Source organism: Schistocerca cancellata, chromosome 1 (assembly GCF_023864275.1).
Source record: "Schistocerca cancellata isolate TAMUIC-IGC-003103 chromosome 1, iqSchCanc2.1, whole genome shotgun sequence".
Classification (NCBI taxonomy): domain Eukaryota; kingdom Metazoa; phylum Arthropoda; class Insecta; order Orthoptera; family Acrididae; genus Schistocerca; species Schistocerca cancellata.
The window spans coordinates 1,053,941,728-1,053,956,736 of NC_064626.1; the positions used below are offsets into that span (position 1 = coordinate 1,053,941,728).

The 15,009-nt window shown below is 37.3% G+C and overlaps 1 protein-coding gene across 1 annotated transcript in view; it reads right to left on the reverse strand.

Annotated features, from left to right (window-relative positions):
* LOC126090575 (receptor-type guanylate cyclase Gyc76C-like) overlaps nucleotides 1–15,009 on the reverse strand; it is a 507,434-nt gene that overhangs the window by 14,574 nt on the left and 477,851 nt on the right. The window contains exons 18-19 of the mRNA XM_049906996.1: nucleotides 9,061–9,159; nucleotides 5,530–5,674 (exon numbers count right to left, since the gene is read on the reverse strand). Coding sequence (XP_049762953.1) covers nucleotides 5,530–5,674; nucleotides 9,061–9,159 — 244 coding nt within the window. The remainder of the gene's footprint in view (nucleotides 1–5,529; nucleotides 5,675–9,060; nucleotides 9,160–15,009) is intronic.

The following is a 15,009-nucleotide window of genomic DNA, read 5'->3' on the forward strand; positions in this document are numbered from 1 at the left end:
AAGGTTTCTATAGGATTCAGTTCAGGACTCTGTGCAGGCCAGTCTATTACAAGGATATTATTGTTGGGTGACCACTCAGCCACTGGCTGTGCATTATGAACAGGTGCTCGATTGTGTTGAAAGATGCAATTGCCATCCCTGAATTGCTCTTCAACAGTGGGAAATAAGAAGGTTCTTACAACATCAATGTAGGCCTGTGCTGAGATAGTGCCACACAAAACAACAATGGGTGCAAGCCTCCTCCATGAAAAACATGACCACACCATAACACCACCACCTCCGAATTTTCTGTTGGCACTACACATGCTGGCAGATGACGTTCGCTAGGCATTCGCCATACCCACACCCTGCCATCAGATCACCACATTGTTTACCATGATTTGTCACTCCACACAATGCTTTTCCACTGTTCAATCATCTAATGTTTATGCTCCTTACACCAAGTGAGGCATCGTTTGGCATTTACCGGGGTGATGTGTGGCTCATGAGCAGCTGCTTGACCATGAAATCCAAGTTTTCTCACCTCCCACCTAACTATCATAGTACTTGCAGTGGATCCTGATGCAGTTTGGAGTTACTGTGTGATGCTTTGGATAGATGTCTGCCTATTTCACATTAAACCATCTTCAACTGTCTGCAGTCTCTGTCAGTCAGCAGACAAGGTCAGCCTGTACACTTTTGTACTGTATGTGTCCATTCACATTTCCACCTCACTATCACATTGGAAACAGTGGACCTAGGGATGTTTAGGAGTGTGGAAATCTCGTGTAAAGATGTATGACATAAGTGACACCCAATCACCTGACCATGTTCGAAGTCCATGAGTTCCACAGAGTGCCCCATTCTGCTCTCTCACGATGTATAATGACTACTGAGGTCACTGATATGGAGTACCTGGCAGTAGGTGGCAGTATAATACACCTAATATGAAACACATATGTTTTTGTGGGTGTCCAGATACTTCTGATCACATAGTGTAGCTACATAAATTTTTAGGTCCTAGACTTAAATGATTTTTAATTTATGAAGATCACGACACTTTTTCATTAAAGCAGAATACAATCTGATGCTAAAATTTGGCAATGTTTCTTTCTTCTTCTTATAACCCTAAGATAACTTTTGGGCTCAGCTTTGTACCCCCAATGGTACATCATCTTAATTAGTTACACTTTAATGGTATCAGGAAAAACTTAATTCACAGCAATATATTAATCAGGTGTAAATGATGAAAATAAGAATTAGTCTGGTCAGTACATAATTACTCATGGAGATGCTGAAAAAAGCTGAACTGGCAGATGCTTAAAAATAAGTTCAAACTAACCCCTGAAAGCCTACTTACAAAACTTTAAGGATTCACTTTAAGCGAGGAATTTAGGAATGTACTACAACCCCCTATCTACTGCTCCCATAGGAATCACAAAACAAGCTAACACAGTTTACAGTCCATGCACAGGAATTTAATCAAGAGTGCACACAGAGGAATTTATGCAATTATTATTCATGTGCTCCATGCACCATATGCAAATGGAATGGGAAGAAGGCCTAATAAGTGATACTAATTTCTATTAAAAAAAGGTAATTTATACCTGTCATGCATTTCACAGTGGCTTGCAGAGTATAGACTTAGATTCAGGAAAGGAAAAATTAGTAACGCACTCAGTATTCAGAACTGCAATGGACTGTATCAATTATTTTCATTTGATTGCTAGTGTACACTGGTTTTACTCAAAAGAAATGAATAAATAATAATCCAAATGATACCTAAAACTACATCTAACCACACACCTGTCTCCACTTTTATAAAGTGATATTATTACCATATACTACAACTTTTCTGGAAATAGACCTCGAATAATTGACTGATTATAAAGGTACCTCAGTATGTATGCTATCTGCTGTATCCTGGGTCTGAAAATACCCGTCAACACAGTCCACTGGTGACCTCAATATGCTAACTGGCTGATACTATTTGTAAATAAATATAATGACCAGTATGTACAGGCTGTCATGACAACACATTTAAAAGCTAGCCTATGGCCAGGTCCTCAGATAACCATGGCGCCAACATAAACACTAGTGGCACTCACATCACCACCTCTGGCATGACAGTCACGTAACTTTTTGCTTATCCCAATCATGCGACCACTAGAGCACAGAACAAGTATCCATCTGCCCAGCAAGAGGCTCCTATCCTGGATGTTCACAGAGCAGTATGATGAGGAGCAGGTAAGCTTTCACCAGGAGAAACCATCACTAGCCATTGACTGTAATGCCCCCCCCCCCCCCCCCCCCCGGAAACAGTGCATAGCCAAGTTGCATTTAGTATCTGCATGAACTTCCGGATTAGTTATAGTCAGTGAACTATGTACTGTGGAACTTAGACACTCAATGTTACTCTGGTGCTGAATTGATAAGGGAACTTTGCTAGCCCACTATGGAACTTTGTTTAAGAACTTTATTTCTCTATGAATCATTCCTATTGCTGCAGACTTGTATCCCCTTTGTTGTTGTTGTTAGTTCTTTATTGTCTGTTCAGTGGCATAAAAAAATGCCAAGAAGATATCTTAGTGTCTCTTCTATTCTATTACCGAGTGTGATATTGAATGGATATCCTTCTGTATATTGGTCTAAGCGGCAATTTACAAACACGGAATACCAGACACAACATGTGATAGTTCTTATTTTGTCAGCTTATGTTTGCTTCAACAGTTTGTCTATTCTATTACCGAGTGTGATATTGAATGGATATCCTTCTGTATATTGGTCTAAGCGGCAATTTACAAACACGGAATACCAGACACAACATGTGATAGTTCTTATTTTGTCAGCTTATGTTTGCTTCAACAGTTTGACAATAATATTTTTCAGGAAATCTATGGAAATGTCTACAATTTTGTGTATTTTGAACATCTGTTCAAATTGATTTCTTTTTCCTATACCTTCCATTTATTTAACAGCTCCAAATGTGTCTGCTGACCTGTTCAGGATAAAGTTGTTGCAACTGCACCACAAAAATGCATGGATGAGCCAGAACTGCTCATGGTTGGCACAAGCTGGCTGCATCAGGTGTTTGCCATCATGCACACTAACCAATAGGCAAAATTCTGGCAACGGTGTGGCATGCATGACTGTAAGTCAGGAAAAAGCAATGTGAGTGGAGCCACCATACAATGCAGAAGTGTTTCTTTAGAGTCTATTTTTGCAAGCTGTGGTCCACATGGGCCGAACCCAACATGAGCTCATTATCGAGCCCAACTTGAGCTCCTTACCAATGCATACAAAAGTTTGTTTGGCGTTCTCCATTCATTTTCAATTCTGTCTTGCTGCCTCTATGAAATAGATGGCACCCCATGACCATGAAGAAAGTTTGTCTAGTTCCAGACATGCATTCATTGTCCTCTCACAACCACACAATCAGTCGAACTCGTCACTGAGGAGTGCACAAGGTTTGTTCAAATAATTCCGGAACTTCACCTACAAAACTTTTCTACACTTACCTTTTACTTAGCGTGCATGGTCTCCTTCAAAATACTCCTGCCGACAATTGATACACTGCTCCCAATGCTGTTTCCGCTTCCGGAAACAGTCTCGTATGTCTGTTGCTGGATCGCACAAAGCGTTGTCTGTAAATCTTCCTTTATCTCATCTAGCATTGAAAATCTTTGTCTTTTCAAGGGGTTTTCAACTTTGGAAATATAAAAAAAAGGTTCGCAGGGGCTAAGTCTGGAAAGTATAGAGGATGGGACAGCACTGTGATTTCGTTTTTTTTCCCAATAGTCATGCACCAACAAGTGACATTCCTGACATGAGCATCAGCAGTAGACATCGAAGGGTGTCCTGAATGAGGCCATTTTTAAACCACGTGAACAATTTGTAACACCAAGTATGGCTTTCTGCATCATTTGGTGTGTCTCTGTAAAGGTTTTCTTGAGTTTCATGCAAAATTTAATGCAGATGCGTTGCTCCTCTAACACTGCCATCTCAAAATTCGCAAACTGTGTGACACAACATTCTACTCAATGCAGCACTGAACAGTAACTAACAGACATACAACAGTGAAACTTCCAGCAGTTAGACATTAAACAAAAGTGTGTGCCAGGAATGCCAGCCGCATTTTGCTCCAACACACCATTGGTGACATTACAAATGTTCCGGAATTTTTTGAACAGAACTCATATACCCTCAAAACAATGCTTGAACAGAACTTGTGCTAATGCTCATTATAGCAGTCATGTGATCATCAGTGTGGAAATGTTACAAACTGAAATCACTGTGAGTTGGTCAAGCACTCACTTGTGGCAAATAAAATGCAATACTTGTCAAACATGCACTTCATCAATCACCATCACCATAACCTACATTTAGAACATAGTGCATGGGTGCAACAGTTAAAGTCTGCTCACTGCCCTTCTTGTAAATGGAGAAACTATGCATTCTGACTTCAAAGTCATTCTATTCTCTGTAATTAAACACTGACAGTATTCTTGGATCACCTGCTTCTTCCTGATAAAACTATTCCTTTTATTTATTATGTCATGCTAAGGACAACTATTCAAACGTTTGATGTACTCCTGGTGTGCTCTTATCTTCACACTGTTGACCCATCTCCCTTGCCTAGATTTATGCAATAAATTTTTATTTCAGCAAAATTACTAATTATTCTTGTGCACATAGTCATTTTTTCTGAGCCTTTCATATATTATTATTTTAAACATTTAAATCTCCTGTTAATTTTTTTCCTAAGAGACTGGTGGCTCCAGACCCTCTGCATTATTGCATTACACCATTACACACACACACACACACACACACACACACACACACACACACACACAGAGAGAGAGAGAGAGAGAGAGAGAGAGAGAGAGAGAGAGAGAGAGAGGGGGGGGGGGGGGGGGGGGGGGGGAGGGAGGTACAGAAGAGGGAGGGGCAATTTACTTTACTGGTTTTGTAGTGTAAGTATGTCTGAGACAGTAATAGCCTTTTTTATATGCCTATCTGCTGCTTAGTGTCTCCTGTAATTCATAAGTAATATCCTATTCTGGTAGATGGCTATTATATTCCATCCTGGGAAGTCCTAGAGAGATTTACATGCATGGCTACAATCTCCTGGCTAACTATGTTGTCCTGGCACAGCAGCTCAGCGGGGGTCATGACACTGTAGACAGCCAGGACAACTTAGCTATTTTTAAGAGTATGTGGAAGTGGGGAGCGTTTCTTACTTATTTTCCAATAAAAGCTCTAAAAAACAGAAAAGCATCAAAGGACTTAGTGGGCAACAGGAATCAAAGTTATTTGTAAATAGTGATGCAAGACAAACAGTAGTTCACAGTTGGCTTGGAGTCCAGGCAGTGAATACACATAAGAGCAAAACTCACTGCACATGAAGAAGACAGCTGGGTCAGTCATCAAAATACAAATCAGCAAAACACCCAGAGGCACATCATTTAAAGAATATAAATTAATTTATATTAATATGTCCTCCACTGACCTTACAAAATTAATGTCAACTAAATTATTGCTACCTACCTGTATGTACACCTATTCTAAGTTTAAGAACATCATTTGGTCGATGAGCAATCTGGTGGTGCTTCACTGCTTCTAAAAGCTCTAGAGACATGGATGCAATCTCTCCGGCATGGCGATCACCATTTCGTAGGGGAAGACCTGATACCTAGAAAGACAAATAGTTGAATGTATTTTGTCATTAGTTCACAGTAATATAGAATGTCTGACAAAAGAGTGAAGCACCCAGAAGTCTTGGTTGGACATAAATATAACTTTATAAACAGACACACCATTGATAGGTATGTTAATGATTAGAGTTCCAATTCTGTGTGATATGTTAACAGTCACCAGAGTGTACTTGTGATTTTCATGTTTAGTGTTGCTTCCAGACCTGGTAGGGTATATAAGGGGTGTGAACAGCTTCACACATTGAATGATCACTGTGAAGTTCATGGATATGGCACATACTCATCCTGAAATGTTAACTCTGAGGTGACAGCATTCTGGTGCCATTTTTTAACAGGCAGTGCTCATCCACACATGGCATGTGTTGAACTCTCTGTATGATAGTGAGATGCTCACATGGCCATCAAGATCCCCAGATCTGTCTCTGATAGAACCTGTATGGGACTAGCTAGGACAAATCCACCTCAGTGCCAGTATCCAGGATACTGAAATTCAATTAAAACAGTTGTGGACCAGCTTGTCTCAGGAGGCAATGCAACAGTTTTTGATACCCTTCCCAACCAATTCAGTGCATGATTTCAGGCCAGAGGGGATTCAACTAATAAATGGGCCTTACTGCCAAGTTGTTTGTAAACTTGACTCGGCTTCATAATCACTGAAATAAAATCACACACCCTTTCAAAACACAAAGTATCATTTCATTTCTTCCTTCCTTTCAGGGTGCTTAATGTTTCTGTCAGGCAATGTATTTCACAAGATACTATGTAGCAAAAATATTAATTTAACTTTCCTCTAAAATATTTGATGTGACAAAAGTGGACAGTACTACTAAAACCATACTTTCGGGCTACACCATTGTAAATATGGTCTTGTACGTGAAAAAGTTTGCAATTTACATTATTAAGCAAAGTAAACTGCCTTACATGTCCATGCATATCTTTTGTTTCTGTATCTACTTATACACCTCAAAAAACTAAAAATGGTGTCTCTATACACAATAAACAAAAATACCTAACATCTGCATCTGAATGATAAGTGGTTCCTTTACCAACATAACAGCACACCACAGCTTCAAATATACTCATCATACGATGAAATGAAGGATATCTTACCAAAATACTATACTCATCACCCAAAGTAGTATTCTATTGATAACTCAATCAATCCAGTGTCCTAGCTCATCTGAATATCACCCTTCTCCCTGCCCTGCACACAATACACCATTGCCCTGCTGTCTCCAGTGAAACATTTGTCCAGTACCCCCATCCATTGCCTCTCACATTGGTGCAGTCTCATGCATTTCCTACCCAATAAAATACAGGAAAGCCACAAAAGTTGTATACCAGTTGTGCTAAAATTGATTTTCTAGAATATGTGTGGAGATGAGGACTAATGTTCATCCACATAAATGACCTCAGCTAACTTCGAACTCAGCCATATAGTTTCAGAAGATGTTGTGCCACAACAACAGTGACTCATTTAACTACTGCCATTGAGAACACCTGTCTCTCTTCCTTTAAAAAGAGAAGTGGTACAAATGTTCATGGAACTTTCTGTACTGCTAAGCATATTTCCACACAATGTATAGTTACCTGGAAGTGAGCAGATGCCAATCCTCTCTCTCTCTCTCTCTCTCTCTCTTTCTTTTAACATTTCGGAATTTTTGTGATCAAATGGGCACAGTTTAAATATCTTAACATTATGAAGCATGAGACATTATGTGTATACATATGTGTATGAGAATATATCTTACTCATATGAATGATTGAATGAACTTTCTTATTATAAACATAACTGACTGTATGTATTTTAGATTTTATGATGTTTGCAATGCACTGTAATTCATACTACAGAAACAGACAATGCTTTGGAAGGAAATGTGCCCACCAGTGCCTCAGCTATTGTTTGCACTCTATTATTCTGTGCCTCACTATTGAGTTCAAACTTTCATGACATAAGGGTGACAGAATAAAGCCCCCATGTATTGTTACTGCCAAGGAATTATATCTCATGGCTGACTCACTGTATTTTAGTTAAATTTTATGTTTGGTGCAGTGAACAACTTTGTATATTTCTTTATTTAGAGCCAGTTGCAGGCTTTATAATTACACTGAAATTTCATAAGCCTCTCCCTCTTTTCTTCATATTATCACCAATAACAATGAAAAGTCCTGATTAATAATTTATCATACAAAGCATTGAATGTATGACCAATATCCTGAAGAATTTCAGCATCAGTTGAGTAGTCTTGGGTTCAGCATACAAAAAAATCCTTCAATTCTGTTTCAAATCTGCCAAGATCCTTGTACAAATATTTTCTTCTGTAGTAGGTGTGAGTTTTGTGCTGTGCTTTAAATTTGCAGAAGTCAATTTCACAACATACCAACAACATAGGTATGGGGCAGTAGTTTTGTGGATTAACATTGCTACATAACAACTTCTACCAGGACATGTCTTTGCTCACTTCCAATCATTAAAAACTACTCCCGAGGTCTGTGATAAATTATGGTTAATAGCAGAGATAATTACTGCAAAGTTTGTACAAAACTTGAAAAATATCCTATTAGATACTACGACTGACAGCATTTGGTAAACCTCCACAATCAGTACCATTTTATGGTGGAAACACAAGATAGAAAACAATGTTTGTTAAAGCAGAAGAGAGAATTGCTTATTGAAATGAATCCCATGGTTGACTCTGTAATAGATTGTGGGCTATGGTGACAACAACATCTGGTTTGACTAATATTTGCCAGAAGAAATTAATAGTTACAAGTCACTGTACAGTGAATTATTTAAAAGAGTTAAGCAATTTCTGACAGCTTTCTTCAGCATATGTACTCACTAACTTACTAACTTGCTCTTAAAAAAATCTAACAAAATAGTGTCTTCATCAAAGCATATGAAGGACACTACTTATGTTCTCAGAAGAAAAATTATTGGATTAAAATCAGAAATAGTACTTCAGTCACCACAAGGGAACTTAATCTTATTCTCAGCCCTAATGTTTACACCACAAAGATTAACAGTAACAGCACAATTGAAACACTGACAGTCTCTTGACAGTATTTTCAAGTGAGATTCACAATACTTAACTGTCAGGTAGAAATAAGGCTATCTCTAAATGTTCTTTGCTTCTCAACTTAATCCACTTCTATGGCTATGCCAATAATATTTAGACTATGTTTTTCTAGAGCTGACAAATTACAGTAGCATGGAAAGGATCCAGAGTGCTGTTGAGAATGTTATTGTGGACTAGTTAGAGAAAACATCAGAAGCTCAGTTGATTAAACATGCAATCTATTTAGATATGTTACTCAAAATAATTATAACAGGAGTGTGTTTGATATAGCAATCAATACTTACCACCATGTATGCATCACCAATAGTCTCCACTTTATAGACGTCATATCCTCGTATGATTCGATCAAACAATGTGTAAAGATCATTTAGAAAATTCACCACCTGCAAAGACAGAATTACTGTCTGTGTTAACCATATACAAAGCTTATACAATTAAGCTTAAAAAGAAAAAGAAAAAGAGGAAAAATTCTGTATATTTACTGAACACAGAACTGATCCCACTGACTGGAATATAATCACATAGACTGAGTTGTAGGTAAAAATAAAAGGCCAGAATTCAATGTTTGGTTGAGAACAGGAAAACTTTCTTCCATCCTTTCCGGTGCCCTTTATCCAACCAAAGTTGGTTTGAGACTGATATGGAATTTCTCCAATTTCACAGAGAACCAACCATCCACAAATATTGGATATTATTATGAGCTACATCAACATCCCCATCTACATCCATACTCTGCAAAACCACCATGAAGTGCATGGGTGAGGATACATCGCATTGTACCAGTTATTAGGCTTTCTTCTCATTCCATTCATGTATGGAGGGCAGGAAGAATGATTGTTCAAATGCTTGTGTGTGTGTGCTGCAATTATTACAATCTTATCCTCATGATCCCTATATGAGTGGCATGTAGGAGGTTGTAGCATATTCTTAAAGGCATCATTCAAAGCCAGTTCTTGAACCTTTGTTAGCAGACTTTCTTTGGAGAGTTTACATCTCTCTTCAAGAGTCTGCCAGTTAAAGTTAGTTCAGCATCTCTGTAACACTCTCCCATGGGTCAAATAAACCTGTAACTATTTTTGCTTACCTTCTCTGTATACATTCAATACCCCTGTTAGTCCTACTTGTTACAGGTTCCAAACACTTGAGCAATATTCTAGAATGGGTTGCATGAGTGATTTGTAAGCAGTCTCCTTTGTATGTTGATTGCACTTCCCCAGTATTCTACCAATAACTGTATTAATATTATGTCATAGAATACTTTTGATTTTGATTTTGTGGAGTGCACAGTTTTAAATTCCCAAACCTTTATAGCAAGCAGCCAATCATTGCACCACTTAGAAATCTTATCAAGATATGACTGAATATTTATGTAGCTTTTTTCAGACTGTACTTCATTATATATCATGGTACTGTCTGCCAAAGGTCTGAGGTAGCTATTAATATTGTCCAAAAGGTCATTAACATACAACATGAAGAGCAACAGTCCCAACACACTTACCTGGGGCACACCTGAAGTTACTTCTACATCTGACCATTACTCTCCATCCAAGATAACATGTTGTGTCCTCCCTACCAAAAAGTCCTCAATCCAGTCACAAAATTCACCTTATATACAATATTACTGAACTTTTGACAATAAGTGTATGTGTGGTATTGAATCAAATGCTTTTCATAAATAAAGATGTACTGCATCTATCTGACTGTTTTGATCCAAAGCTTTCAATATACCAGGTGAGAAATGTGCAAGTTGGGTTTCACATGACAGATGTTTTCAGAATCCATGCTAGCTGAATGTAGAAGGTCATTCTAATCAAGATACCTCATTATGTTTGAGCTCAGAAAATTTTCTAAGATTCTTTAACAAATAACTGTCAAAGATTGTTGACAGTAGTTTTGTAGACCACATCTACTACCCTTCTTGTAGAGAGACGTTACCTGTGCTTTCTCTCAACTACTGGGCACAGTTTTTTGTTTGAAGAATCTACAATAGATTATAGTTAAAAGAGGAGCTAATTCATTTGCACATTCAATATAGGAATCTGATAGGGATTCCATCAGGCCATGGAGCTTTGTTCAATTTTAACAGTTTCAGCTGTTTCTTAACACCGCTGACACTAATGCTGATTTCACTCATATTTTCAGTGGTACAAGCATTAAATTAGGACAATACTCCTGAATTTTTCTTTGTAGCGGAACATTCGAAAATAGAGTTAAGCATTTCATCTTTTGCCTTGCTACCCGCAATCTCAGTTCCTGTCTCATTTGCTAGGGACCTAACCTTTGGTGCCATTATCAGCCTTCACATAAGACAAGAAGTCCTTTGGATTTTGCGAAAGAACATTTTAAAATATTCTGTTATGGTAGTTACTGAATGCTTCATGCATTGCCCTCTTGACAACCAAATCCTTTTCATTCAGCGTCTCTCTATTTATAGTCCTATGCCTTGTTTTACACCTATTATGCTACAATCTCTGTTTCTTTAGACCTACTTCTGTTTTCATCTAGTGCAACAGTTTTCAAACCTTTTTCCACTGGGCACCCTTTCATGAGAAAAAATAGTATTCACTCCCTAGCCTATTTTATTAATAAAAATAATCATTTTTTATATCTTCTTTGTCTTATTCTTTGTTTTACCATATTCAGTTTTGAAGAATTTTATGCAACAGAAATCAAAACTTCATGAATTATTATTTTTAAAAAATGGAATAAATTATTTATTATCATGTTTTCATTTGTTCAAAACCTGCAGAATGAACAATGTCTGCAATTCAACAAACATGGATTACAAGAGCATTAAAAATTTAAATAACGAAGTTCAGTGTGACGGATGAGCTTGCTTTTAAGAAGATAGTTTTCAAGGATGTCATATAATAGTAGAAACAAACACTGAAAGTTCTTTGCTTATATTTAGCTCTGAATGGTAGTTCAAGCCCACAGCTACCAATGGTGAAGAGCCAATCTTGAACACACATGTTTTTGCAAAAGGAATCAGAATATTCATTGAATTTTGGCTCAGCATAGGTAATTCCTTGCTAATATGTATGCAAATCTCTGATAAAGACACTTAATTAAATTTACTCATAGTGAATTATCACAAGTGAGATCAGTAAGTTGTTCTTGCTCTTATACATGATGGTCCAGAAGCATTTTGGAATTGATTTTTAATCCAATTAAATTTCTAGAAATCATTACTGAAATATTTATTGAAGTGAACTTTTAATGTTTCAAGATAATGAAGAAGGCAGGCTTTTATCTCCATGGGAAGAGCTGGATTATCTGTGTCCTCTAACAGTGACACCAGAGTAGGGAATGTACCTAGCATGACACTTTCCATTCAGTTTTGCCACAGCTCTAATTTCTTTATGAATACCTTAAGTTTTTCATTTCAAGACAGTACAGTTGCCTGATACCTTGAAGTGAAGTGTTAAGAATAGTTAGTTTCTCAGTGTCAGTGAGGTGAGCTATTTTCAATAGAAAATCTCTGTTGCTGAAACAGCCTGCTGCAGAGTGACTTTTCTCCTTTAAAAATACCTAATTCCTCAATTCAAACACTCTTTTTAGAACTCAAATCCTTAAAAGCCATCAAGCATTACTAAAAACAGCAGATCAGTGAGTTCAGCACCCATCTCCTCAAATAGCACTTTAAAAATCCTTGAATTTATAGATTTTCCCTTAATAATATCAACTGTTTCTATAACCCTTTGCACCACTTCATGAAGGGTTGGGCTAGGTTCTTTAAGGGCCACAGCCTTCTGATGTGTCATGTGGTGAGTGCACAATTCGTCAGGAGCTACAGCTTCGACTTTTTCTTGTAATCCATCATCAATTCCAGTCAATGAGTGGGATCCATTTCTGCATACTCCAATGCCACATCATCCTGCTTGATTTTAAAAAAGTTTTTCTCATGTTAAAAAGGTTTTGAGCTGTAGCTGTTTTCAGTATTGCTCACAGAAAATCAATTCCTCTTGAGTGTTAAACTCATCAATGAAATGAACATAAGCAATCAAATGAACATCTTTGTGAATGTCAGTCTACTTTAAGTGCAAAACAGTTGTTACACAGTTTATTGATTAACAGCTTTAGAAGATCACGAGAAATGTTTAAAAGTCTTCTACACACTGTGACATTACAGAGAGAAACCATTTTCAGCTATTGAGCAAATGAACCACCAAACACTGTTGATAATATGCCAGTTGCTGCTGTTAAAATCAGAGTTTCTGCTAGTATGTGTGGTTTCTTGCATTTAGCAGTCCTACATGAAATATGGTGAGAGGCTAAAAGGGCCTTAGGAGTCATATTCCTCATTTTAGCAAAGTTCTTCTGGGTAGACAATAAAACATTTAGTTTCTTGACAAAAAATTCTTTTGGTTTTCTCGTTAATTCAGGATATTTTGTTTCAAGATGTCTCTTTAATTTGTTAGGCTTCATGCTATCAGTAGTTTAAATGGTTACACAAATTACACACTGCTGTTGTTCTTCATGACTGATTGCAGTTTTTGTGAAGCCTAGCAATAAATAGTCCTCATCATATCTTCTCATTTTTGCCTTTGGAGTATCTCCCTCCTCTCTGCCATTTGATAGACCAATGTCTGTCACTAGCCAGCAAATGCTTCTTACTGCAGTCAAATCTTCCTCTTGAAGTCTGAAAGACTGGAAGGAGGCACAGAGATACAAAAGCCGAAGGTTGCGCTGCAAACCTATACTTAAGGATACAGTCACAATAGAGCCCACTACACATGATTCCACCAATGGCCAACATCACCCAGCTTGGTCAATCATTTCAATCCATATTAAAAATGTGACAGCAGTTTTAGTGTCGTCGACCATGTCTGGTGTAGGACCAATGTTGGGTGAAATTCAATTCAGATCTATGGCATTTTGTTTGTTCAAAGGAAAAGATAAACGTAATTGTGCCTAAAACTCTCATCCAGCCTGAACAGCACACCACTCCCCATCATTAATCGGCAAGGTGGATTCAATGCACCACATAGAAACTGCAGTATCTGAACGAAATTGGTTGGTTACAAAACATACTGCTCAAATATGTGGGATTCATATCAGTTGGGATTTTAAAAGAGGATTTCAAGCGAATGCAAAACAAAGTTTTGTGAATGGTTACAGACTTATTTGACTGGCAAGAATGTAACAGAAATGCTGAAAAGCTTCAAGGAGCAAACACCCAAATAAAAATCCTTTATATCTAGCAGAAACTTACATAAACTATTCAAAGAACTTGCTGTAACTGCACCATCTATGAACATTATTCAACATCCTATGCATTTTCCTAGGAAATCCAGTGACAATACAACTAAGCTAAATGCATGTCACATAAGGGCATGTAAGAAATCATTATTCCAAGTGCTATCTGTGAATAGAAAGATGGGAAACCTGGACAAATAGTATAACAAAAACACCTCCATGCAGTTTTTTATGTGATGCAAATAGCACAGATTGTGGAGAGTTTTATATCATGTAAGTATCAATAAATGAAATACGTTAAAGTAAGCACAAACATATTCCTCCTGCATGAAATATCCCAAACTGTTTACAGTGATACATTACTAAAAATAATCTATGGTTTTATTTATCAGCACTTTTCATTTGTATACCAATATGGGGCAGTGCAGCCAATGTATGCATATGTAGATTACTGAAAATGCCAATCAGGGCTATTAGGTGCACTGAAAATCTATCATCAGGGCAATCCTGCATAAATGAATTTAAAGAATGAAAAAGACACACTTTACCTGCAATGTATATATATGAAACAATTATATTTTTAAAAATAAACATTTTAGTTTTATTGAACAAATATGTACTTAATTACAGCAAAAGATGTAGAGCTAATTATCATATGTCCCAAGTAAACTTAGTTACTTAAATGACCAGCATGTCGTGATGTTTTCACATAGAAAATGTATCTTAGTTGTACTTTTTCCATTCCATTCTTGGGTTGGTACAGCAACCAGTACGTATGATATTAAGAAATAAGCAGTCTTGGCTGCACTGTTAAAATTTTTTATTAGTTCCCAGTGTGTTTCACCTTTATTTAGGCATCATTGGATTGGCTGATATTTGGTAATAACAGTTACATGAGATACCACGTTTAAAAATATCCCAGCAGGTAATTTTCCCTTGTCACTACCAAATATCAGCCAATCCGACGATGCCTAAATAAAGGAGGAACGCGTCATTGGGAAGCAATAACAATTTTAACACTGCAACCAAGACTG